Source organism: Drosophila eugracilis, unplaced genomic scaffold, assembly GCF_018153835.1.
Source record: "Drosophila eugracilis isolate 14026-0451.02 unplaced genomic scaffold, ASM1815383v1 contig_47, whole genome shotgun sequence".
Lineage (NCBI taxonomy): Eukaryota > Metazoa > Arthropoda > Insecta > Diptera > Drosophilidae > Drosophila > Drosophila eugracilis.
Genome location: NW_024573338.1, coordinates 882,600 through 908,552, shown reverse-complemented (window position 1 = coordinate 908,552; position 25,953 = coordinate 882,600). Strand labels below are relative to the sequence as shown.

At 38.5% G+C, this 25,953-nt stretch overlaps 5 protein-coding genes across 10 annotated transcripts in view; 1 reads left to right on the top strand and 4 right to left on the bottom strand.

The window, feature by feature from the left end:
• LOC108109343 overlaps nt 1–14,116 on the bottom strand; it is a 29,375-nt gene extending 15,259 nt beyond the window's left edge. The window contains exons 1-2 of one of the 4 annotated variants that reach the window (XM_041819148.1): nt 14,014–14,116; nt 11,912–12,652 (exon numbers count right to left, since the gene is read on the bottom strand). In XM_041819148.1, the coding sequence (XP_041675082.1) occupies nt 11,912–12,277 (366 nt within the window). In that variant the 5' untranslated portion in view covers nt 12,278–12,652; nt 14,014–14,116. Of the gene's footprint in view, nt 1–11,911; nt 12,854–14,013 lie in introns of those variants that run through there. The other 3 variants (XM_041819146.1, XM_041819149.1, XM_041819147.1) reach the window with 3 other exon arrangements.
• Nucleotides 14,117–14,978: 862 nt separating this feature from the next.
• On the bottom strand, nt 14,979–16,083 carry LOC121530277 (chymotrypsin-2-like). The gene is made up of 3 exons (XM_041819134.1): nt 15,952–16,083; nt 15,409–15,771; nt 14,979–15,350 (listed from the first exon to the last, which is right to left on the bottom strand). The coding sequence occupies exons 1-3, from the start codon at nt 16,081–16,083 to the stop codon at nt 15,048–15,050; spliced, it is 798 nt and encodes a 265-aa protein (XP_041675068.1). The 3' UTR covers nt 14,979–15,047.
• A 541-nt stretch (nt 16,084–16,624) lies between these two features.
• LOC108109331 (chymotrypsin-2) lies at nt 16,625–17,621 on the bottom strand. The gene is made up of 3 exons (XM_041819133.1): nt 17,490–17,621; nt 17,047–17,409; nt 16,625–16,985 (listed from the first exon to the last, which is right to left on the bottom strand). The coding sequence occupies exons 1-3, from the start codon at nt 17,619–17,621 to the stop codon at nt 16,683–16,685; spliced, it is 798 nt and encodes a 265-aa protein (XP_041675067.1). The 3' UTR covers nt 16,625–16,682.
• A 183-nt stretch (nt 17,622–17,804) lies between these two features.
• LOC108110621 (serine/threonine-protein kinase ULK3) lies at nt 17,805–20,386 on the bottom strand. Its single transcript, XM_017219722.2, has 7 exons — nt 20,188–20,386; nt 19,958–20,106; nt 19,479–19,703; nt 18,685–19,421; nt 18,446–18,630; nt 18,304–18,390; nt 17,805–17,909 (listed from the first exon to the last, which is right to left on the bottom strand). The coding sequence occupies exons 1-7, from the start codon at nt 20,272–20,274 to the stop codon at nt 17,811–17,813; spliced, it is 1,569 nt and encodes a 522-aa protein (XP_017075211.1). The 5' UTR covers nt 20,275–20,386; the 3' UTR covers nt 17,805–17,810.
• A 480-nt stretch (nt 20,387–20,866) lies between these two features.
• LOC108109359 lies at nt 20,867–22,944 on the top strand. 3 transcript variants are annotated; one of them, XM_017217830.2, is made up of 7 exons: nt 20,867–20,968; nt 21,213–21,351; nt 21,416–21,554; nt 21,615–21,744; nt 21,833–21,927; nt 22,155–22,391; nt 22,451–22,944. In XM_017217830.2, exons 2-7 carry the CDS (start codon nt 21,278–21,280, stop codon nt 22,550–22,552), a joined length of 777 nt encoding a protein of 258 aa, XP_017073319.1. In that variant the 5' UTR covers nt 20,867–20,968; nt 21,213–21,277; the 3' UTR covers nt 22,553–22,944. The 3 variants fall into 3 exon arrangements, with proteins under 3 accessions (XP_017073319.1, XP_017073328.1, XP_017073337.1); XM_017217839.2 differs by having other exon boundaries at nt 20,887–20,968; nt 21,216–21,351; XM_017217848.2 differs by having other exon boundaries at nt 20,891–20,942.
• Nucleotides 22,945–25,953: the final 3,009 nt, after the last annotated feature.

Here is a 25,953-nt window from a genome sequence, read left to right as displayed (position 1 = left end):
TCCTCACCGCCCTGTTATGATGGATGAAACTGCAGCCAAGTGGCCAGCGAAATGAAATCCTTAACAGAAACAAATGATCCTGGAAGAGCTCCTCCCAAAACCGGAAGTGAGGAAATTTTTCAAGGCATTAACAAATCCGACATGACGACGGACTAAAGTGCTTTCTGGAACCAGGTGAAGAGGAGACTTCTCTGATGCTGCATTGCCACGTAAGCACAAATTCCGCGCCATAAATCACGGGTAAACAATTTTTTTCCTTTCATTTTTTGTTACTTTGGATAAAACAGCGCAAGTGGAAAAACACCCGCACCACAACAACAACAACAGAAAGTGAAAAACGTATAGTGGTAGTTGCGTAACTGGACAGGGCCAAGAACGAGGTCAGGTCCGCAAAAAAAGGGAGAAAAAAAAACTGAAGTAGAAAAACCGAAAAAGGGGCCGCAAAAAAAGAAGGCAAGAGGAGAAATTCCAACGACACAAATCAACAGCGGCTAAATTGAACGTCAACATGACTTTGATTGTTACCTGCAAGTGTGAGTATATATGGGTATATATGGGATGCATATCAGCAAACAAGTCGATGGTAGCCGAGATATATCCACCTAGAGTCATCCAGAGCCACTCATCATCAGCCGGGAAATTCCCAGATGGTTGGGAGAAAGAGATAGAGAAAGAGAGAGAGGGAAAAACACATAGTTGGAATTCTGGCGCAAAACTCAAAAGCTGGCCAACAACCACAACAATCCTATTGCCACTCTCATTTACCATCCCACCCCATACACACACACACATCTCTCAAATTTTGCTCAAAATTCGAATAAAAATGGGGAAATCCAGTTGGCAGCTGTTTTTCCTTAAAGCAAAGACCACGATGGACCCGAAAAACCAGGCTGGGCATACAAAAAGGCGAAAATATGCCAAAATGTCATTCACAACGATGTGCAAAGTATGTCGTCGTCGTCGTCGTAGTCGCTGTCGTCTGTTGAAAGACCCAGAGAAAAACTATGGAGGCACCAAAGGAATCGGCTTGGTATCCGGAGACTTGTGGACAAACAGACAGAAACACCTTGGCAAGCAATAATTCATCAGAGATTCCATCTCTCAGATTTAAAGCGTCTGCTGTGCTTGGCAAGGGGTTTTCCACAGAAATGATACACTTACTTTATGAACGATGAAGATTCGTGGAGGAACATATGTTGGCATTTATTTTCCAAAGAATCTATGGAGGGTGTGCTTAAGCCAGGTGACCCGTTGAAAGTGTGTAAAAATAAGAGAGATATGATTTCTGGCAAATACTTTAAAAGTATTTTTCCAGAGATCTCCGGGGTGGTATCATATCTTCCCCAAAAATGTAACTTAACATGCATTTTCAGCAGTCTAAAAACCAATTTAAACCAAAAAGTTTGCTTTGTTCACATTTTTAGTTTCTGTTAATAAAAAGCCCTAATTTTTCAGCTTATCTAAACATATATTTGCACCTCTTTAAATAGTTTTCAGTGAAAAGTAATTATTTTGAAACGGTTTCGTTTTTATGGAATAGTTTTAAGCACACACACACACACCCCTTCTGCAAATGTTGATTTTGAATGGGTCTGAGTATGTGTGGCAGAGAAGTGCAGCCAGGCGGCAGTAAAACGGTTTGCCTTTTCAAAATTTTCGACATTCACAAATGCGATGCGAGTTGTTACGCATTTCGCGCTCTTGTCATGCTCTGCCGCCTACGGTGAGATGGCTTTTGAAGGGAAGGAAGGGGTTAAGAGAGAGGGTTAAAAGGTGCACCTTTCACTGGCACTTTAAGCGATTTAGTTAAAGGCAGTTGGTAGAGGGAAACGAAAATGTTTAGGTGCCAAATAGAGACTTACATTAGAGATGAAACTTAGATTTAGCAGTTTAGCTTGAACTTAAAATCAAAACTCCTTAAAAAAGTAAACTAAAAACAATTTGCATGTTAAATGGCTTGCACTTTAGCAAATTTGACTTGACCCAACTCACATTTTTGTTAACCCAAGAGTACTAACCCAAGGGAATCCCATTAGAATAATCAGAAACCAACTGAGAAAACGGCCAACCCAAAACTAAGACCCTTTCGAGATGAACAGCCATCATAGTTGGCCGTTCTGGCAATGACTTTTTGAATTACTTAAACAGCTTTAGTATGATTAATATTAATGGCACTTAAGCCATTGGGAGAAGCCATAAAAAAGAGGGGAGGGAGGTGGTAACTTGCACTTCCATTTGGACTAATGAACCGCATTGCCATAGCCCCCAGATGGTAAAGACAATGGCCCAAATTGCAATGCGACAGGCACAGGGGCACTGTGGCACATAAAAACTGCAACAGAATTTCCCATTTCCCATTTGCCAGAGATCCTTTTTATGCGTTTTATTACAAGCAATTCCCATCTACATAGGAGCAGCATCTGCCTCTACCCACCAAGATATGGCATGACAAAGTCGATGGCTTCGTTTATGGCCCAAATGGCCAAACATATAGGCCATAGGACGTTGATCAAGTTGGAATTTTATATCGATGTTGTGAAATTTTGCAACTTCTCACAGTCCACAAGTCAAACAAAATTACATTATACACTTGGGTAAAATACAGGAAAATTGTTAAGAGACCAGAAAACACAAAACACAGTGACTTAAACCGACAAAAAGAAAAACGAGAAGAAAGGTCAGGAAAGGGACAAGTTAGTGCTGAGTGAGGTTTTTGGTTTTTGATAAAACTTTCCACAAGGAATTTCATATTTTCATGTTGCTCTTTCACAAGAGGTTAAACAAGTTATTAGAAGTTTGCTAAGAATATATATTTGAAAGGTGAGGAATTTAAGTTGGTAAATTAGCAAGTTTAAAGTTTGAACTTTAAAAATAAACTTGCATACCTCAAAAAATATGTCTTAAAAATAACACAAAATGTATATTTTTCTGTTTTCTTTTAAATTTAACTTTAATTTCCATACTTTTTCGTTTCTCAGTTTCAAACTATTCTACGAAAGAGTATCAAACTTGGCCCATCTAACACCCCTTTTCCTCATAGTCTTATTTATGGCTGTTTTCCAGTTGCTGTTTCTGTTTATTGATAACTTTCCCAGAAACTGAGTTTGGCAAATATTTTGATTTGCACTCCCCAAAGGGAGGATATGAAGCAACACTATGTGAATATTGTTTAGTTTAGCCCAAAAAGTTGGCAAGTTTTGCCCTGGGGATCCATGAGTTTTCCAACTTGATTGATGCCGTTACAAAATTTTCAATCTGACTTTGCAGTTGATTAATAATAAATGGGGTATGTTTTGGGGGCCTTGACGAAATGCAATCGGACAAGCAATGAGTGCAAACTGTCAATTAATAATCCAAGAGTCGATATCCAATGGCCAATATGCCATCGTTTCCGGCCAAAAGTGGAAAAGCTTTCGACGGAAGCCAGCAATTTGCCAAGGGCAAGTTGAGGCGAGACTACTGCTGCGATCTGAGGCTTTAAGTGACTGCAACGCAATCTAATAAAAAATTTTCCGCTGGGCGAAACTTTTTCACTGTTTCTCCTCGCTCTTTTACTTTTTTCTCCTTTTTTTTTCTGCCAGAGGATGTCGTTGTCATAAGGAAACTAAGGATTTCCGTTTTGGCTTTGCTACGTAAGCTGAGCATCAGCTATATAAAAATTTCAGTGGATGTTGTGACACACACAGGGACACACACACAGAGACACACACAAAAAAGAGAAATGAGTGGAGAAAAATTATGTAAAAAGTTTCTTTCCAGCACGTTTAGCCACGCCCCCGGGTTATTAGTTGGTCACAGCTGCTTGGCCAAAAGAAAAGTAGAATTTTGCGGCGGTAGGGAAAGCCCTAAACACGTTTCAGTCGCACTGCTGAGCAAACCATTTTTCATTAAGTTTTCGCGCCATATTGCCTTTCATAAGTTATATACAAGAAATAAATTTGATTAGTGTCTTGGCAATTGTCTGTCTCAGAAAGAAATGATATAAATTTCAGAGTCATAAATTATCCCAAGACCTCTGAGAGTGCTCGATGAACTGAAGGAAGGAAGGAAAGTGTTTTTGACGTGAGCAAAAGGCAGGCTCACCCAACGCACATTACTTAATCCAGTCTTTGGGGTTTTTCCATGTTCCAACGGCAAAACCTTTATCAACAGCAGCCTTTTCCTCTCCCTGTCTCGTCACTGGCTTGGTTGGTCTCTTCTTTATTTGACAGGCCAAACCAACCAAACGAGATAGTGAAAAATTTTTGTGATTTGCATACGTGGCGTATGCGTAACACGCCTGTAGGTACATCGAAATACGCATACAAGTTGGCCATGTTTTTTGCCGCATCGTCTAGAGAGCTAATAAAACTTATTGTCAGCCACAGTCTGACCCACTTTCAGAGTTCTTTTTTTTTTTTTGTTTTTTTTCGTCTGTTTGTATTTGCGGAGTCCCCATTGTTCGTTGGAATAATTTGAATTTTAGAATAATGAAGTCACAAAATGTCAGTGCGCGTTATCAAAATCATTTATATGCGAAATAACAACAACTTTCTGGCCATGGAGGTCGCCTTTCTGTGTGTGCCCCCGAGTGGCTACCATGTGCCAGCTGCCAGTTGCCATATTTTTGTGGCACTGGATTTTAAATCGCTTACAATGCCTCAAAAACTGAATGCAAAGAACGGGAGATAGTTTTGCCAGTCCAACTGGGGAATGGCACTATATATATATGTATATATATCTATGAATGTACATTTTGGTGTGGCTGAAATAAATGAATTATTGTTCTTGGTGTTGAAAAACTTTATGTGTGCGGCATGAGCTGGTGTGTTAATGGAACTCAGCTGGGTAAAGACCTTAAATACTTAACACTTTAATTAAAGACAATCTGTATGGGAGATAGTAAAAACAAAAATACTTTTTTATAGTTTTTAATTAAAAAATTGTTGCCTTTTGGTCATAAAATTCATATAAGAACGTAATTTTATTGTGGTTTCTTAATTGGCAGATAAATTTTGTTTTACAAACAGTATTTAAACTTAAATTTGGCTTTGTTTAAGCTGTAAACTAACTAAAATAAAAAGAAAAAGAGGAAATCTTAAGTTTCTCCTCCTCATAAAAACCCATTGCCTACTTATAAGCGCGCCAACTTACCTGCCATTATGACTTAGGTTCTTAAATGGCAGATGAATTTTGTTTTGAAAACAGCATTTAAACTTAAATTTAGCTTTGTTTAAACTAAAAAGTAACCAAATTAAAAAGGAAAAGAGGAAACCTTAAGTTACTCCTCATCATCAAAATCCATTGCCTACTTATAAGCGCGAAAACTTGCCTGCCATTATGACCGTAATACTGTCAAAAACAAACATACCATAATTATAATGATGATCAAATAAAACCGGAAATTAGCCCAAAGTGAGTTAAGTCAAGCGGAGAAGGCGAACAAAGGAACTACTGGCAACAATCAAGGCAAAAAGTGACAGTAAAATTGGCTCGAAGACAACGGCTAATGAGCGTGCGATAGGAATGAATGGAAAGAGTGAGTGTGGATTTGGGCTAAGAGTTGGCTGGGACTACTAGTCAAATACGAAAAACCCAAAAACCAACGAGCAGCATTGCAATGGGCTTGTGGCAAGACTAAGCGTCTTAGTGGCCCCTGGCAAAAACGGGGCAGAGATGGGGAGTAAGGAAAAGCCGAAAACAAAACAAAGCAGATGGCAAAAAGAAAAACTCAATTGCCGCACAAACTGAGCCGCTATTGTTTTCTTAATTGAGTGTCTTTTGGAAGAGTGTGTGTGTGTGTGAGTGTGTGAGTGCCAGTATGTTTGCCCAAAGTCTTTGGGATTTCATACATACATATACATACTCCTATATAGAGAGGACACTTTTACTCATTGCCGCTCATCTGCTGGCAGAGTTGCTTATCAATTACATTGAATTTACCCAGGCACACTGACTTTTAGCCAAAAACCCTGTCCCTTCCCACGCACAGCAATCAATGGCTGCCGGAAATGATGGCATAGGCAGTCACATCGACTTTCGTTCTCACTTCCACTTCCGATTTGACGCTGATTTCACAACTCACCGCACGGAAATTGCCAGCCCCCCATTTATGGCTTTAGATTGACCCTCTCTCCTCGTTTTTTTTCCCCCCATTCGAATCTTTACTGTACTGCACTTGACGAAGGCGAACATTTTATGATGTCTTTTCAGTGACTTTTTCAACTCCATTCCTTCTTTTATATAAGCCTCCTGATTTATTCCTGCCACGTAGCCCGCGCTCTACAGTTTGATTGCCGCATTCGCATGTAAATCTTGGCCTCTAAAAAGTCTTTCAACCAAACGGCGCTCAAGCCCAACAAATCTGGCCCACGTCAACACGCATAATCGAGCTGTTAATTTTGGCCAATAAAACTTTACAGATTTAATATCAGGTACGTGGCGGCTAAAACCGACCAAATATAGCAATAAAATCAAGTTTTGTCTTTGAAGGAAAACATAAACTTATGTTTTTGAAAGGTAAAATATTGAGAGAAGGAAGTTTTAAAGGGAAACACTTTTTAATTAGATTAAATTTCTCAAATTGAATAATAAAATTATTTATATATTCCCCAATCGAATGACCAGTGATCCATCAAAGATTTTCCTGGCCTCGAAAATTCAGCTTTAAAAACAAGATTTTGTTCATTAAACATCGTGATACCCAAGACCAAAGACTCAACAAAGTTTCGCTGTATGAGTATCTCAAACTTTTCGCCAAGTTTACGCATAATTTTTTACGATATTTTTCCGCAGTTTTTCCTCTGCCCAACTCACCGCTGTTCTTGTTGTTTGCAAGGACTTTTCCAACATCCAGGAGATCTCTAATAGATTTCCGGGTAAGCAATTTTATTCACTTTCTTCTATTGAATTGGTTTTTATTAATACCATTTTCCCTAAGCTGTAAGCATTAAGTATAAGACAACTTTTTATCTTTTTCTCTACTTCAAGATATTAAATGAGTTCAATGGTAATGTTTATCATATTTTAATTCGTTTTGCAGGAAGGAAAAAACTTGGTTAAAGAAATAAATGAATTTTTGTGATAACTCTAAGAACTACAAAGTTGAGAAAAGGTTGAAGGTGTGACTTTTCTGTCAAGAAACTATAACTGATAAAAGGAATTCTTAATTGAAAAGGTTAAGGAAAAAAGTCTTTAAAACCATAAAAATATTTCCCATTTTATCTAACTAAAAACTTGCCTTAAAAAACTTAAATTCTTGCTCTTCTTAATAGTAAATAATAAAGTGTCACTTTGCTCAGCATTACAAACAATAATGAAGGCAAAATGCCAAGTTTTTAAGTGATTTTGGGGCGTGTTTGCCCGGGAGGCAGCGAGTAAACATTCCTAATTGCAACAACAGTGCCGGCAAACAAGCAACGGCCAGGAATGTACGACAACCAAAATGAAGCGAAAATATTTGCATTCCGTTTTTGCGGCCATTCCCTTGTCTTAGCTTTCCCACTCAGTTGAAGTGGCGTGGCAGGTCGTACTTTGGCCTATATATATTTTGCTTTTGTTTCCTTTTTTCTGGCACTTTTTTTGGACTTTGGGTTATGTACGTCCAGTAGGATGTGGCACGTAGCCGAAATAGCTAAAAAAAAAAGGTTACGTTTTGGCCATCTGCAGTTTTGCAGGGAATTGATACTGCAATATCCGGCAAGAACATGTTCGATTTGAATCTATTAAGTTTTGTTTTTTAGTGCTTAGTTTTAGGTAGATTTATAAAAGCACTTTTGGAAATTATGATTAATTTGAAGAGATTAGGAGGAGCTCAAGTTATTTAATTTTGGCATTTTATTAGATGTTACAAAAAATACTTTGAAATTTAAAAATAAAGTTTAATAAAATTTAAGAAATTTTTAACTTAAACCCTCAAAAGATTGCTCTACCATTCCTTTTTTTGATTTTCTTGACCTGTTTTTTATTATTATTTCGTTTTTTAGTTTTCTTTTAACATCAATTAACCATCTTTTCAATATTTTTTCATAGTACTAATCTTCATTTTTAACCAATCAATGAAACAAAAGCAGCATTTCCCAAGCTCTGATTTTGTACTCTTTGTCTAAAGGTAATCTAACACTTTTGTTTTTGATTTCCACACAAAAATAATTGAAAAAAAAGGAGAACAGGAAAAGAAATTAATTAGGCGTTGGTTCTATCTCTCACACACACATTGTACCCATTGTTTAGTTTGAGGTCAAGGGTTAAACGTATACACTCATTCTGGCCGTATTTGCTTACGTGCCTGAGCCGACGACCCTCAAAAACAATGGACTGGCATTGTTTTTCATTGTTGTATTGCCTCCCGCGCGGGGTCAGCACAAGATGTAGATTATGTGTTTGCAAAATGTGGAGGGAAAGATTTATATTTATGCGCTACCCTGCGCTACTCATTATCGAAATTATGAATTATGCATTCAGCGTTGGCCTTTCAGACCACCCCCACCAAAAAACTAATTTGAATATAAATTTAACTCATAAATATATATAAGATGCTTTCCTGCAGACGGCGCCAATGTAATGCTTGTTTCTTGTAACTAGCATAAAGCAAATAATCAACAAGGAGGCCAACTACTCAGCCGAACAAGTCGACATCAGGTCAAGCAGTCAAGACAACAACCGCAAGAACAGCAACTGTTTTGGGAAAACTTCAAGTTTTATGGCCAAAAACGTAGGGAGGGTAAGGGGCACAGCCTTATGCCGCCGGTTAATATTTAAACAAAAAGTTTTGTTGTCCGTCTTTTCCTTGTTGCAACATTTTTTTTTCCTTTCTTTTGCTACTTTTCCGGAGGAGGCAAGGATACCCTCATAATCATCATCGGCGTCATAAACAGGCATCGGCATCACCATCTTGGCCTTCGGGAAGGTCTTTTCTTTGGCGGCTTTGGCATAAATTATGCCGCTAATTAAGTGTCTGTGAAGCTGTTAATAACAAAATGAAGGGCAATTATCAGGAAAGGCGGCAGAAAAACTGTAAGATAAAAGCTAAGCAGAAATACTTGAGACTTACTGGCAAGTATTGTCTCGGCTTTGGTGTTTTTGCTTCAAAGTTTTTCTTTTGGTTTTCTTTGGTAAGATGTGGGTTCTTTCAACTATTTATTGATGGGTGACATTTAGTCAAGGAATATATACAAAGAGTATTTCTAAAGTATTATTTTTAAGCAAGAAAATATGAAGAAACCTCAACGGTTGCGTTTTTAAATGGGTTATATAGCGATGAAGAGAAGCTTTCTCATAAACTTTATAGTGATGAAGGGAGGCGCCCTCATAAAATATTTAAAATAAATCTTAAAAGGTAACCAAATATACAAATAGGAAAAATCATTTTGCTATCCTTTTTGCAGTTCTGTTTTTTAATCAACACCCGGATGTATGCTTCAAAAAATGTAACATTGCGTTAAACGATTTTAAATATTTATTTACCTTCTCGTTATTTACATTCCATGTTCATATTAATCCCTCTAAAACCTATTAATATTAATTTAAATATAAATAAACAATCAGGCCCATCTATTAGATATCTCAATAATCCTTAATCAGCCCACATTAAGCATTTATAGACATAAATAATGTGCGATTAATAAATAAATATTATAAATGCATATTTAAAATGTGCAACAAAGCTGCACTTTTTCGGGGAGACAATAAAAAAGCCGCACTGTTGCCATAAAATTTGATATCATTTGCTGTTGCGCCAAGCTGCCAATAGCAATTAAACGCAATTTGTCCAGAGCGTGAAAAAAGACACGTTTTTTGCCAGAACCACAAGGACGAGCATCGGGAAAAACAGCCAAAGGAAATCAAATTTAATGGCATGGCAACAGTATATATAAAAAAAAAACAGACAAAAATTATATTCAACTTTTTTTCACAGTGTCCCCACCCGCCGATTATAAAAGTTGCGAAAATGTGTGAAAAATAGTGGCCGATTTTTTTCGGGGTGTGTTTGTGTGTGATTTCCTTAAAATTTCGAAACCACATGGAATGTCGAGTTCAAACAAAGTGCGAGGCGAAAAAAAAAAGTACCATAGGAAGAGCTGGCAAACTAAATTATGCCCCAGGGATGGGCGGTTGTGTGTGGCAAGGGGCGTGGCTCGATGAAATGAGCGGGACGTGTTAACCATCGCAGAAAATAACAATTTATGGGCCACCCTCAAAAAACAAAAAAGGACGACTCCATGGATGCTGATGATCATGGCCAAAAGGATGTGGCTGCAATCGGCAGCCAGTTGGCAGCTGTGCATGGCAAGTAGGTGTTAAATATTTAATGATTGCCAAAGCGCAAACAAGCAGGATTCACAGGATACGCTGGGTCCTGTTTCTGCCTCCATCGCCGTTGCAATTCGTTAAGTGCTCTGCACACACACACACACGCACACAGCAATCCACTCTATGGAGGATTCAAAGTGCATACAATTGCGGCACAAATTTATGCGCACAATTGGTCTGCCACGCCCATAATCAGAGCACTAGCTAACAGCACACGTGCCCGCCTTGCTAGGATCGTCAACCGCTCGACGACCGCAGAAACTAATTGAAATTGCCAGAGCAGTCAGTTGGCATTAGTTTGTTACCTTGTTCTAAGGCTGGCTGTGCTGATGAGCAAGGGGTTGGGTTTTCTTATAAAGAACTCTCGCATTTTGTTTTATGTAAATGGGTACACAGTGCGTATACGTAATGAATTTGCATGCCAGCTGGTTGGAGGGGTCTTAAGTTTGAAGCTTTTACCTATTATTAGTCAGCAGACTAATTGATAGTGATGAGAGGTACTTAAGAGGTTAATTAGTAAGATGTGTGATATGTTTAGTTTATGATTTAGTTTGTAATTTGGCATCAAGGCTTTAACTACTAACAAACATTACCATTTAAGCATCTTGAAATAAGAAGATTGTAAAACAAATCCTGAAAAATTCCTAATCTAAGCCCTCAATAAGCCAATTAAACAAAATTGCAAGCAATTACTTAACAGCAATATTGTTTTTGGAATTAAATATCCCAACCGATTTGATTTAAATTTCGTAATCAAACTTCTGGGAAATAAAACCAAATCGATTTGCTAACCAAGCCCCGTTTTTCCTAGAAATCAATCTATTCCGAAGCAAATGATTCACTTTGTTTTTATAAGCAATTTATCTTTTTTTTTTTGTGTCGTTTTTGGACGAGCACTGAAAACAAAAATGTGACAACAGCAGGACTGCCAGCGATTTAACTTCGGAAAGAATATATATCTATATGGCCAATACGGAGATAAGGCAAAAACACACAGAGAAAGACCAACACACACACACACAGGGACGACAATCAATATGAGTACGGGCGAAAAACAATAAAATGGAAACATCAACTCGAGAAGTCATCAATGGAGGAAGGAAACGGAAAAGGGAGGTGGAGATGTAGATGGAGGTGGCTCCATCGCTGTTTGCCTCTTGGTTTCGTTTGTCTTTTTGCTTGCCCGGACAATGACAACAATGAGTAGCAATGGACCAAAATGAATGAGTCTATAAATAAATGAATGCAACGTTTCAATTTCGGTTCAATAGCTACGCTTAAAGACAAAAATAAATACAGACAAAAAATACGACCAATATTGGTCAATAGCGAGAAAAGCTCATATCAACGGAATTATACAAATTATCAAAATTGCTTTTTCGTTTATGTATTTAAAAGATGTTTATAATGATATTAGCGAATATTATTATTTGTAGAATTTTCAATAAATTTCATTACATTTAATATTCTAGTTATACAAAATACAGATATTTGTAAATTTGTTTAATATTTTTTAGATTTTAATAAAATTTTTGGTTAGAACTCAATTCCACATAGCAGCGCTTTCTTCAGACTCATTGATATATATCTAAAGATCATAACACATAGCTTCCAAACTCACCACACAGAATTTCTCGCTCTTCTTGGTGCACTCCTTCAGATAGAGATGGGCAATGTCCTTTGTATAGTTAGTGCAGGGCGTTATAGAGCCCACGCCCTCGTTGTACTGTCCACACATGTGGCACTTTAGGCCGTCGGCGAAACCCAAACTGCCGCTGCACAAGACGATGGCCACCAGAATGGCCAGGGCTTTTACATGGTAGCTGGCCGAAATCGATCTCGAAGATGCTGATGAGGATGATGATTCTGGATGCATATGCATTGACGAGCCCTTGTCCTCGTCCATGTCCATGCCCATGTCCATGTCCACGGCGTTGACAGCTGCTTTTGTTGACATTGCTTCTTGGTTGCCGCTCGACATTTTCATATGAGTTCTGACCTTTACCACAGAGTTCACACTCACTAGAATATACACACACTCACACACACTGACTGACTCACTGACAAATAGACAGACTGACGAACTGACTGTTTGACAAACTGATGCAATGACAGGCAAGACGGGTGCACTCACTAAAATTGCAAAATTTCACTTTGTTCTCCTAAGAGTGGAATTGTTACGCTTTTCGGCAGCCTTTGTTTCTGCTGCGGTTATTTTATTAAGACTTAATAAGACTTTTCTTTTTTGGTTCTTTTTCCTTTTTTTTTCAGCGGTTATATTTCTTTGAAAAAGTTCTGCCAAAGGTCGACGAAGGTGTTACTGGTTAAATGTTAAAATTGAGAAATGTTATACTGCGGTGTTCTGTTGTTTTTAGAAAGGTAAGAAGATCAATTCAGGTGAACTTTCTTAACGTAAGTTGTAAATATTTTGCAGTTAAATATTAGTTTTGTATGTCTATACTTTAAAATAAAAACTTCTGCTTAGGTAGGGCAAAAATATAGGCTTAACTAGCTAGGAATTCTGATTCCATAGCCAAAAAAGAATGTTAAAATCGTAAAATTCCTGAAAATGGTTAATTTTTTAGCATTAAAAGAGATTCTTTTTTGACACCACAACATTTCAAGATAGACAGTAGCAACTTTCGCACTTTCCACCAATATAATTTGATCTATTTGCTGATTTCGATGCCGAGAAAATCACAAAAGCCTTCGATTCTTTGCTAACTTTTGTTGCATGCACCTTTTGTTTGGAATGTTACAAATTGCCAGCAGCTGCCACGCCCAGTTTTTTCTCATTTTTTTTCTTTCTTTTTTTGGGGCCATAAGCATGTAGGCCACGACCGCACAGGGCCACACGTTTTTCTCGAAACTCGAAAAATTGTTTTCAAATTGCTTTTGTTGTTAGTTAAAATGCGCGAATGCGAGTGTGTGGGGGAGGGTGGTGCGAGGGCCAAAAGGTAAAGGGGTGTTTGAAAGTACTTTTCTATGCGTTCAGCTCTGAGTGTTTCCACGAATTTTTCGGAAAATGCGGCAGGAGGTAGCCAAAATCGTATTACGTTGCTCTTATTGTGTACTTTTGTTGCCTACTTTTGGGCTTTGATTTGATTTGCTGAAATATATATGAGGCTCCCGGGGAAAAATTGAAAAAAAAAAATACAAAAATTGGGGGCTGGATCAATTTGAGGCTTGCAGTTTTTGCTTTTGCTATTTGCTCTTTTATTCTGCTCGCGAAATCAGCAAGCCCTAGTATCACGCATTCGCCATGTGGCCCTCGCAGAAGCAGCCAATTAACGAGTCATTTCAGTTTCTTCCATTTTTTTATGTGCTTCTGTTTTTTTAATTAAACGAATGAATGCAACGAGTTTTGGCCCATCATAATGGGCGACCTTCCGCATTTGGTTCTATAGCAAATGCAATATTTTTTTCACATTTTTTTCCGCCGCTTCAATGGCAAACGTAATAACACAAAAAAAGGCAGAAAAATCGTCGATCTTTGGCTTAGAATATCAAAAAAAAAATATGTTTTTGTTATTTCTTTAAAGAAAGTTTCACTAAAGGTTAATTATGAATTCATAAGGTTTTAATCTTGATTTATATAGTTTATATTCTTAACTCGCAGTTTATAAATTTTCAAGATTTAATATTTATTTTAACTTGTTTTTTTTTAGGTTATTTGTTTTTTTCTCTTTCACAATCTAAATTCAAGCACCAACGGTCACTAACTTTTGAATTATTTGAATCTGAGTCCGCCCAACCGTGCGTTACGTTTGAGTTGAAAATGTTGACTGCAGTGCCAGAAGTTGAAGCCGCGGCCGTAGAACCATCAGCAAGAAGAAGCATCAACATCAGCAGCAGCAGCTGCCGACGGGGCGTATGAGCGATTCGATTCGGGTTTTGTCGGGTGACTTCGTATTGGTCCACTGACCCAGAGCTGCTCAAACTGTTTACTTCTTCATTTCGGTGCTAATGAAGGTCTGCAGCACAAATATTGATAGTCGAGGGAGTTGCAGGCATCATTTTATAGCTTTTTTTCAAATGCCATAATTAGGGTGATGAAATGCATGATGTTCATTAGGCAGTCAAAGTGAAATTATCTTTAACTGAGTTTAAGATACCTAAAGTTGAAAATATTACCAAAAAGATCATTTCATTAGAATAGAAAATTATGAAAATCATTCTTAAGTGGGCTTAAATAGAGTTCTGGTCGTTAAATTTATAAAATAAATCTATTGCTAAGGTATGAAATACTTTATTATTTTATTTTATATAGAAAATAAGTTTTCTCTGTTTTAATTTTTAACTTCATAAATATTTTTATTATCCTTCCCAAAGTGCATCTCTAAGAGATACAAATGTTTTAAAAAATATATAAAATTTTTTATTTTAAATCTACAATTTATCAAATCTACTTTCAGTAACATACAATTTAAATATTGTTTCCTATTATTTCAAATTACAGTTTTAAAAGTACTATAGCCAACAGTTTTATGAATACATGTACTTCCCACTGCTTTGAACTGCTTGAAAAGGCAGTACCAGGTGAACTGCTTACTGCCTTTCTTCGACGCCAGCACCAATATGCTAAATTTATTACTGCGAATATAACTTCCAAGATTTATTGACCGCAAAAGCCTTTATAATAATGATACAGATAATTAGCTTATCGCTACCCCCACGAAGCAAATAAAGGCTAGCTAGCAATCTGATTATTTATTAAGTGGTTTAATTTTCAATTTATTGAGCAATGTACTTTGTGACTAAGCCAATATGATTTGGTTGTGTTTGATCCAGTCAATGTACTGGCTGACCTTACAGTAGACACCCGGATAGGGAGCCACAGTGCAGGGTTTCGTGCTCCAGGACACGATGCCAACCTGCTGACCATTGTAGATGAGTGGACCACCAGAATCTCCGCTGCACTGACCTTTGCCACCCTCATCAACTCCACCACAGATGTGGTACTTTGGATCCGTTTTACCATTATGCCGTTCTGTGCACTCGTCATCGGAGTAAATCTTCAGGGACACCTCCTGCAAGGTGTTCTGGACATTTCCATTGGTCTGCAGAAACATGACTTTTAAATATTTAAAACCAATCCAAATCTTATACAAAACCCACCGCATTCAGTCCCCAACCAATGAGCACACCTTCAACTCCCACATCAGATTGAGGAACAGCAAATGCCAAAGCTGGCAATTCCACGGGAGCCACCGTGACCCCATCAAACTGGAAAGTTTCCTCCACCATCAGCAGCGAAATGTCATTGGCATTTTGACGTGAGGGATCGAAATCCTCGTGCTGGATGATTTTCTTTATGCCAACCACATTCGGACCGTGGACATTAATATCGGTCACTCCATACTGAATCGATAGCGTCTCGGCAGGACGTCCATTGGTGCAATGGGCAGCTGTCATTACGAACTGCTTGGAAATTATGGTGCCGCCACAGGAGTGGGAACCATCGTAACTACGAAGAGATACCTGGGTTTGGATCAAGAAAATCCAAGATTAATATAAATTAGTTTCTTAAAGGAATACTATTTTCAATAATTATCATTATTTTTAACCAAAATCTATCAAAAATTAAATAACACTTCACTTTTTTATATTTTTTCACCTTTTAACTATATCAACTTCTTAATCACTTAACTTCCTCCTTACCATAAATGGAAATTTCTGAACATTAGAATCCGTTCCATTCACAACTCTCGAAGTTGGGGGCGCGGCCCAACCAACTGTAGATGTGGCTAAAAGAACGATTACAGCCAGACTGAGATCCCGATTCGACGACATATTTTGTCTAGAAATGGCCCCCATGGGTTGGCTACCGCTTTTATAAGCTTGCCGACTTAGCCGAACCTTCACGATTGTTATTATTTACGATCCGAGATAGGGATTTTATTAAATCTGTCGTCATTGATATAAAACAGCACTCGTCTGAGTAGCAGTAAAAAAATATTTTAAAAAAAACTATCACAACGCAAGCAAATTGGCTTTCCCCAACATGTTTAAAAAGTGTTTGAAAAGTTTTTTTGATAAGCTACAAGTACTTTAAAGATTTATCAACTTATTACCATAATAGAAAACCATTTAAATTTTAATCAACATTAAATAATAATGTCAAAACTAATCACTTTAAAGACTTAACCATAATAAATTCCCAAAATCTAAAAATATTTCAGATAAGTCTATTTCCGGTTGTCTATCTACTACTTTCATAATTTATAAAATATCCCCTTGACTCATTTTTATGATTTTTTGCCAATCTAAAAATCCGGCAAATCCCAGTCTTGACTTGTCATCGATTTATGGCTCAAATAAATCACAACTTTAATCTTGATAGATCAGTTTTATTTATAACTCTTTCAGTATTGGCAGAGATAATGGGATGTCTATGCCAATATGATTTGGTTCTTCTTAATCCAGTCCACATACTGGCTGACCTTGCAGTAGACACCCGGATAGGGAGCCACAGTGCAGGGCTTGATGCTCCAGGAAACGATGCCCACCTGCTGGTTATTGTAGATGAGTGGACCACCGGAATCTCCACTACACTGACCCTTGCCGCCTTCATCCACGCCGCCACAGATGTGGTATCTGGGATCCGTGCGACCCTCGTGCCTTTCGGTGCACTCTTCATCTGAGTATACCTTCAAGCCCACTTCCTGCAGAGTGGTTTGGATAGTGCCGCCAGTCTGAAGGATATTTTAACTTATGATTAGTTCCCTTTCGTAAATATATAGAAAAAAAACCCACCGCATTAAGTCCCCATCCGACGAGCACTCCCTCACCACCAGCATCTGTTTGAGGAGTGGCATAGGCAAGATCAGGCAATGCCACAGGAGCAACGGTAACGCCATCAAACTCGAACGGTTCCTCCACCATCAGTAGAGAGATATCATTGGCATAGTTGTTGTAGGGATTGTAATCCTCGTGTTGGATGATTTTCTTAACGCGCACAACGTTCGGACCAGCGGAATTAATTGTGGTAACTCCAAACTGGATGGACAGATCCGTGGCCTTTCGGCCAGCCGTACAATGAGCAGCGGTCATCACAAATTGCTTGGAAATAATGGAGCCACCACAGGAATGGGAGCCAGTAGATCCACGCATCGAAACCTAAGAGAGGTAAGTAGGTAATCCATTTGGTATTCCAAGGTAAATTTTGTTTCCTTCCTCTCGAATGATAGTCAACTTACCACGAAAGGATATTTCTCCACGGTGGAATCGGTGCCATTGACCACACGACCCAAGGGAGGAGCGGCATGGCTAACGCCAGCGATTGCCAGAATGGCGATCACCGCCAGACAAAGATCTTCATTTCGCGACATTTTTTGGCTAAACATGCGCGTTCATTGTCCAACAGCCGCTTTTATAAGTTTCCTGACATTGTCGATAGTGAATGATTACGATTATTTACGGCGATTGATAGGACGAGATTATACCTGTTCGAATACACGAGAGCGCCACTATCGCCTTATCACCACTAAGAAATCAAACGACAATGGTTATGGTTATCTTTAAACGATTTTAATCAAATTAAGCACAATGATAATAATGAAATACATAAGCGGCGGACTTGACCAGCCTGGGAATGTGATAGTTCTCATTGAAGTGCGCTTAAATAAAAGAAAAACATAAAAGGTTTAAAACTTAACAACGGATTAAAGCCGCAAAACAAGTGGGTCAGTATACAAGTAGGAAGGCCATCGGTGTTAGGACTTAACAAATACAAATACTAACAACATTAGAACAGTTTTAAGGAGCGGTACAAATAGCGATCATGGTTCTGCTGTACATAGAAAGCGAATCTAGTATAGACATTTGTATATCTGTATATTGTATATATATATTATATATGTATATAAGATCATAGAAGGCTACATGACTAAGCGATGCTCTTGGGACATCGACCTACAAAAATACTCTAACAAATGCGCACCAGGCGCTGGAAATTGCTCATCGAATTCAAATCTAGATTTTATTTGACTACTGTATGCTGCAGCTGCGTACCGTGGATAGCTTCTGCTCCTCTTCATCCATATGCTTGGCGCTCAAAATGCTCTTAATGCTCTCCGCCTCCTTCATCCAGAATTCCAGCTAAAAAAAAGTTGTGATAGGTTAATATGTTTGTAATAAAATGATTTCAGCAAACCTGTTGCAGCAACAGATTCCTCCGCTCGCCTTTTGGTTCATTATTGACGAACGGCACTAGAATGCCCAACGCTGAGGTATACGACTCCAATGCCGCATCTAGCTTACGCTCGTAAAGATATAGCTCGCCTTTCCTTCCGATTTCCAGGCCAGTCTTCAGGGACGGACTTGAGTGCGAAAGGGCAACTAAAATGGAGGATTAATATTAACTTGTTCTTGAAAATACGTTTCAAGTCGTACATAGCTGCTTATAGCGGGAATCTGGTTCCAGCATCTCTGCGACCCGCGAGCTGCTTGGCTGCGCATCCGGGGCCTGGACAGCTGGTGAAGGCTCTGTGGTTTGGTTCGCTGTGGCAGATAAAGCCTCTTGCCTTTGCCGCTCGGCCAGCATCCTGTACTCGTCCTCAATTATGCAATTCTTGATCTCCTCGGCGCGTTTTGTATACGACAAGGCACGATTGCGCAATGCCAGCCTCTTGGTGGCGTCTGCCTCTTCCGTGATTAACGGTACAAAATACTGCAGGGCACTGCAGTAGAGATAGTAAGCCTCCTTATAGTTGCGCTTCTCATCATACGAACACGCCTGAGTAACCAAATCGATGGCCTTTTGTAGGGTGTGTTCCGTGGGAAACGTTTTGAGATCAAGAAAGGGATGCGCAAAGAAATCTGCGAATGAAATGCGCGCCGTGGGCTCATGGGCCAAAAGGCGTCGCAAGAGATCGTGACACTCATTGCTGATACGGGCATTTGGTGGCAGTGTTATGGCCTCAGCCTTCCTGATCCTCAGCAGCAGCTCCTCAATGGTTCGCGAGCTATACGGCGCCTTTCCAAATAGACATTCGTACAGAATCACCCCAATGCTCCAGAGATCCGCCTTAGCATCATACTGATGCTTCCGCACTATTTCCGGTGCCATGTATAGTGGCGAACCTTTCAGCTGCTCATTGATTTCACCCAGCTTCAGGTGCTGAGCAAACCTATAAAATGGATGTTCTTATTAGTCTTAATAAGTAATAAATGATTTCGTAAGTTACCCAAAGTCTGCCACCTTAAGGGACACATTGTTAGCTCCCCGGGTAAGCAGAAGGTTCTGTGGTTTAAGGTCAAAGTGGGAAACATCATTGGCTCGCATGTACTGGACTGCTGCAGCCAACTGTCGCAAAAAGTAACGACAGGTGCTCTCTGGTAAAGCTTTCTTGGTTCGTATAAAAGCGGATAGATTTCCGGCATTGCAGTACTCCAAAACGATGTAAATGTTTCTAAAAGTGGGAAATGAAAGTTACAATTAGTTTTTCAATTAAAAAATAAAAAATGTTTTCGTGGCCTCTACATAGATCATAATTAGGAGCATTTCCCATAAGATTTTGCATAAACTGATCCCTCAATGTAACATAAATCTTGTGTTTCAAGCGATGTATCCACTAACAAGGTTTACCCCCTATACAATATATAACCTATGTATATCCTGCCAAACGGATGATTCATAAGTTGATTAAATGGAACGAAGTTTTACTTGTCGTCCCAGAAGAAATCCTGCAGGGTCACAATGTACTTGTGCTTGAGTTCCCTTAGGAGGCGTATTTCCGTGATTAGGTTTTCCCGCGAGGTTTGCGACAACGTTGACATTTCCACATATTTGATGGCGTGATAAGTGCGCTGTTTCTGCGAATTGATAAAATATAAATTTTAGACTTTTGGTTGCAATGCTTGTGTGGTGTGTATGTGTGTAAACTGGTGCCCCACTTTGTGCCGCGCTTTATAAACGGTGGCATAGCTGCCAGCTCCGAGCTTTTCGAGGATTTCGAAGTCCGTGATCCGCGGCAGTGACATGTTGGGCCGGTCATTTAGTTCTGATACTAAATATTTGAATATTTAAATGTTTATGTTTTCCATTGGTCGATTGTTTTTGCTGCTCCGTTGCTTATCACACACACAGGCGCGCGCAAACCAGGGGCTCACAATCGTTCTAGGTTACAGGGTTGAGTTTTCTAAAATCTATCGAAAGCAAAAATTTAAATAAAATTTAATAATTGCGCCACTTTATGTTCTGCCTTCGAATGTAATAATTTTGTTTAATATTAATTTTAAAAAAATAATAAAATCAATTTTACTTTAAGGTATGAGGATAAGGAGTTCTGCCTTTACAATTTGTAGTTTTTAAGAAAAAGACAAACTTTTCAAGTCTTTATTTTCCTGAACTATATATAATGATAATAAATGATGCTACAAAGATGTAAAGGTTTAAGGCTTATGATATATTCTAGAATCCACCTGATTATTATAAAATGTCTTATGAAGATATCTTAATAATAATACAATCTGTTATCCGATAAATATTTAAAATCTGCGCGCTCTTATAACAGGTGATAGGCCAGTGCTACCCAGCAATTACCTCATCGATAACACTTGTTGCTCTATCGGTATTTACTGTCTTTGGTATGCATCCCTGGAAATTACTAATCCCTGATTCGTGTGTTTTGTTTTTGATGCGTTGCGAGGTGATTAATTTTTCGTTTTTATAGAGGTAAATAAATGCAATGGACCTCAAATCATTGTTTTAGATAAACTATAAAGATACTGGAATAAGCTCGCATAAAGTGATATTCAATTAACTTTTCTTAAAAGTGTTAAAATCTCGATTAAAGTTTTCGAAAATTTCAAGCCTTGCTTGACACACCCAAAATACACAAATTAATTAAACACGCCCTGGTCAATAAGCCAAATATAGAAGTTTGTCCTTACTATCAGTTATATTTAAAATATTTCAGTAGCTGTCTGTGGGATTATTAAAGGATTCCCCTTTTTACATACGTGTGGTGACTTACAAGGCTTCATGATGAATTACGGCAGGAAAACGCCCTCCACATATCGGTCCAATCCGTCGGTTTATTCCCACGCAACGGGGAGGTATGTTTAATATTTCTACCTTAAATATAATTAAACCAAAGTAATTAAAAACATCAATTTTTAGATCCTCGACGAATTTGCACTCCAAGATGTCCCGATCAACGCGATCCGTCAGGATTCCCTGGTACCAGCGACCCCTGCTCAAAAACAATCAGTACATCGACATACAGAAAGGAGCCATGCTCATAGGATTGTTTGCCATTGTAGGATCAGAAAAACATATTAGTTAATCTCCTTATTAATGTCATGATATATCCTTTTAGTTCCTCTCACTGTTCACCATTGGCACGACCATCTTTGATATCTACTGCTATGCAATGGCTGCGCCAGGATCCACACATTATGGCTACTATATCATATCCTACGAGTTCGTCTATGTGGGCAACAAGCATGGTAAGGTTTTGGGTTGAACTAAACCCTTCTTTTAGTACTTTAAAGTTATTTTTAATTCTCTATTGTAATGTATTTCACTTTCTTCCAGTGCGCAACATGCTGATCGTCTTCGCCCTGTTCTCACTCATCATGGCCCTGGTAAACTTTGTCACCAGCATCCTTCTGTGCGTGGCTCTGCGCAAGGTAAGTTTGGTTCTAGGATCAAATATCTATAGCATGCAATTCATTTTCATTTCTCATTGCCTGAAAGCATAAAAAACTGGGAACACAGAAACGCTTACTGAGCAAAAGGGTAACCAAAGCATTCTGCACAATCATAATCAAAAAAATTGGCACTAAAAACCCATCAATTGGCAGAAGTCTTCTTGTGAAAATTTATTCTAATCCCTGTTTTTGTAATCTTATCATAGGAATACGAAAGGAAGGTTCTGCCCTGGCTGTGGACCTTCGCCATATTTACTGTTTGGAGGGCTTTGGCGCTGATTTTCTTTGCCATCGTCAATGATCTGTACTTTGCCTATAATGTAATTATGGTGCTACTGTGGAGCATTTTCTGTTTAGTGTCTATCTATGGATGGGCTGTGGTTTACTCACTGTTCCTGGAACTGGTAGATCTGACCAAACTGGAGGATCTGGCTCATTTACGCGTATGTTTACAGTACAATTACTCTTATAATATGAATAATGATACTATTACCCTTTTCAGATGGGCACAATGGCATCGCTGCACGCCTCCACCGCCAACTCGCTGGCTGGATCGCGGCCAACCACTCCTCATAGCACCGTATCAACGATGCCAGTGGGTTAATTCAAGTATTTTCCATCCATAGGGGCTCACAACGAAATTTCACAATTTAGACCGCCCGAAAAGCAGCACAAGTAAAAACCCCGATGATTCGCACTTAAACATTTATTAACTATAAACTATAGTGTACATTCCATCCACCAGTTCAGTGCCTTACAGATGCGCCTCTCAATTACCACAAATTTTTAACCGCGAATCTGCGTAATATTTTAGTTGTAAGTCGAATTCCGTCCAAACGCATATATGTTTTTGTATACTGTTGAAGAATCTCTGTCTTTATGTATGTCAACATATCGTGTTTTTTTATATATGCATATATAGATGTACAACCCGAATTGTAGCTATGTATCTAAAATATTAAGCGACAAGCAAAATACAAAATACAAAACCCAAAATATGAGTTTAACGACACCTCTCATGGGACCATTTTCCGGGCGTTAACCAAAAACGCCCACAATTCGACAGCATTTCATCTGCGTCAAATGGGAAAATTTATGTTGATAAGAAAATTCAGATGAAGTGCTTAGATCCTCCATCCTTTAAAATTTTTTTTGGAAAACATATTCAAAGTTGTAAAGTTCCCATATGTTTCAATTTATTTGAATTTAATTAAGACATAGAAACTTATATATTCATAAAGAAAACGAATCTCACATGAGAGTTCAATAACTTTTAAAATCTTACCCTTAAATAAAGAGTTTGTTTGCAGGATGATTTGGACTTTTCCCATGACCGAAAATCGAAGATGTTTCCTGCGAAACGTATCTGGAATATCCCGGACCAGTAAGTATTCCCCATCAATCTGTGGGATACAATTGCTGGACTTGTTTGCAGCATTCAAAGTCAATGCTCTTGTCATTAACACCCAAAATTATTAGCCCAACAACGCAAAGTGGGGCATTTCAAGTACACACATTTAAGCACAAACATTCGCCGTGGGATGTGCGGAGGCCAAACAAAGTTCAATCAACTGTTTTTGTTAATCATTCCTTGGATGACGACAACTCCGGCGAGCTAGAGTGGTGAATGGTTTCTATGTATTTGTTGGTGGTGATAAGCCTTCGTCGAGCTTCTTTCCCACCCTTTCCCTCTAAACATTTGAGTATCTTGAATATTTTCTCGTTTTCCAAGAGCATTCTGGTTTCCGCATCCAAGTGGGGTAATTTGAACAATTGCAATTGGAATCCAGCTGGAAAACAAACTACGTCATAGAGTGGCGAGTCTTTGAGGCCTTTGTGCTGTCTCTTTCTCAGGGTTATTTTATCTACTTGATTGGCTATTTTAAAGGTATTGAATATTTAAACACTAAAAATAATATTTTGTTTATGAAATCTTTTTACAATCGATAAACATATTTCTTTTGAATTTAATATTCCTTTTTAATCTTTATATATAAATGTCCACTGTACTTTTATTTAAAATTACTAGCTGTATTCTTTTGTCGCTCATCGTTCAATTTCGTTGTTTCTGTTGTTGGTAGAACGCAATTTGTTGCATGCGCCGTTGCCTTATCCAGTCAACAACAGCAACAAATAAAACAGCTACGCAGCAACAACAACCCCCTATAAGCCAGGCCAACAATAACAAAGTATGCGGAAAATGGGGTGGGGATTGGGTGGTGGAGGGGCAGCAGTTAGCAACGTTTCATTGTTTACTGCAGTTTTCGATTTGCTTTGCTACGCATTAAAGTTCAGCAAATTGCGTTGTCTCCAAGTCCTGTATTGGCTCTCTTTCTCTTTGCTACTTTTACTGAGCCAATGGTTTAATACCTAAATTTGAGTAGGACTATGTTTATGCGTCTGGTATTGTTTCTGAAAGAGGAAGTCTTACCACGCTTAAAACAATAAAGTTTTCGTTTCTCAAAAATAGGACACTTTGATCAAAACATTTTAAAATGATTTTATTTAAAACTTGTCTCGCATAATCCCAGTAACATTAAGTTTTCTCTCTTTCTTCCAATTCCCCATCACTCACACAGCTGTTGATCTCGAGGAACTGTAAATGCACCTGTCTCGCTCCCCAGCAGGTTGAATGCACCAAAGCGAAATGGGATAAGCGAACGGTCGAAAGAGAGGTAGAAACAGGGGGCGATTGTGTGCCAAAAATACACGAGGCTTGGCTGCTCCCTCTTTCTATCGTTTTAGAAGTGTGTGTAAGTTTGTTCTCAACTCGTTGTCCTTTTTCTCCTTTTCTGTTCTTTACGCCTGTTCAATGCACTTCTTCTTCTACCCTAGCCTTGTGCGTGTGCCCACATGTTTACATAAGTGCAACTGTGTGCACGAAACACATTCACCCTCTATTTGTAGCTCCAATTGTAAACGAATAATTATAGGCACTGAGAAAAATGATGTGATATTTGAAAACAGAAACGCCTTAAAAAGGGCAAGCTCATGAATCTTCTGGAAAAAAGAAAAAACAAATAATAAAGAATAAAAATCAACATTTCTCAGCATACTAAATTAGCCTTCCAATTTAACCTTGTCACCAAATTTTGCTACTATGTATGATTTCCCCAAATCAGGGCGCTAAATAAGATAAGCATACAGAGACTTTCGAACAGATTGGAGGTCTAAGCGAATAGCTGTACAGCTCGTCGGAGGGCAGACAGTGAACATTTGTAAGGCGCACCTTGTTATCAATCACCTCTTTTACGCATTGTTTGGTAGCCCCTTTGTATCACCTTCTCGTTTTCTCTCTTACAACTGCGTCGTTTCTTAATTTCAAGGGGTATGAGCTATAGGGGTATGGGTTATGTTAAGCTATAAGGTTTGTGGCTAAAAACCAATGGTAAACAAACTGCAATGGCCAAATGCGTTTCTGTGGCTGTAGATTCGTTGATTCACCACAGTATGTTAGACAACACCCCCGAACTCTGTTATCTTCGCCTGCAGGGCGATATTTTCATTTTTTTTCCACCTCACGCGGTTGTTATTGCTGAAAACAGGAAATAATTTTCGTTTTCTATAGAAAACACTGCTGGCAGTTGCTGTTGCGTGTCTGATATTTTATTTTTAACGCTCAGCGACTTTATACTACGTATAATGTGTATAGTATCGCTCGCATTTAAGTTTGCCTTTTTACGTCTCTCATAATTTTGGAGCTTTTCTGCTTGCAACCTTGTGCCTTAAAGTTTACAAAGTTCGTTAACATTAGCGTATTTTTACTGTCTGCCCATTTCATTTGTTTTAAAACTTTTTTTGTTTCATTTCGGCTTTATTTATCAACGCGACAAGGTTAGTGCAGAATCAATTTCGTAGGCAGCACGACCTTTGATAGCTCAAATATTTATCGTGAAACTTTAGAAACTGGTATCTACGGATCGTAAATGATACTTTATATTATTTATATAAACACGATCACGTTGAAGCCTATGACCTCTAATTAAGCGAATTCTTAGCCTCACT

Coding starts and splice junctions, on each gene's coding strand:
- LOC121530277 (XM_041819134.1), bottom strand. CDS start 16,083: ATGTCGTCGAATCGGGATCTCAGTCTGGCTGTAATCGTTCTTTTAGCC. Junction 15,772..15,951: donor TTCAGAAATTTCCATTTATG/GTAAGGAGGAAG, acceptor ATCCAAACCCAG/GTATCTCTTCGTAGTTACGA. Junction 15,351..15,408: donor TTGGTTGGGGACTGAATGCG/GTGGGTTTTGTA, acceptor ATGTTTCTGCAG/ACCAATGGAAATGTCCAGAA.
- LOC108109331 (XM_041819133.1), bottom strand. CDS start 17,621: ATGTCGCGAAATGAAGATCTTTGTCTGGCGGTGATCGCCATTCTGGCA. Junction 17,410..17,489: donor TGGAGAAATATCCTTTCGTG/GTAAGTTGACTA, acceptor TACCTCTCTTAG/GTTTCGATGCGTGGATCTAC. Junction 16,986..17,046: donor TCGGATGGGGACTTAATGCG/GTGGGTTTTTTT, acceptor AATATCCTTCAG/ACTGGCGGCACTATCCAAAC.
- LOC108109359 (XM_017217830.2), top strand. CDS start 21,278: ATGATGAATTACGGCAGGAAAACGCCCTCCACATATCGGTCCAATCCG. Junction 21,352..21,415: donor TATTCCCACGCAACGGGGAG/GTATGTTTAATA, acceptor ATCAATTTTTAG/ATCCTCGACGAATTTGCACT. Junction 21,745..21,832: donor CTATGTGGGCAACAAGCATG/GTAAGGTTTTGG, acceptor ACTTTCTTCCAG/TGCGCAACATGCTGATCGTC.
- LOC108110621 (XM_017219722.2), bottom strand. CDS start 20,274: ATGTCACTGCCGCGGATCACGGACTTCGAAATCCTCGAAAAGCTCGGA. Junction 19,422..19,478: donor CTTAAGGTGGCAGACTTTGG/GTAACTTACGAA, acceptor TCCATTTTATAG/GTTTGCTCAGCACCTGAAGC. Junction 18,391..18,445: donor GGAATCTGTTGCTGCAACAG/GTTTGCTGAAAT, acceptor ACTTTTTTTTAG/CTGGAATTCTGGATGAAGGA.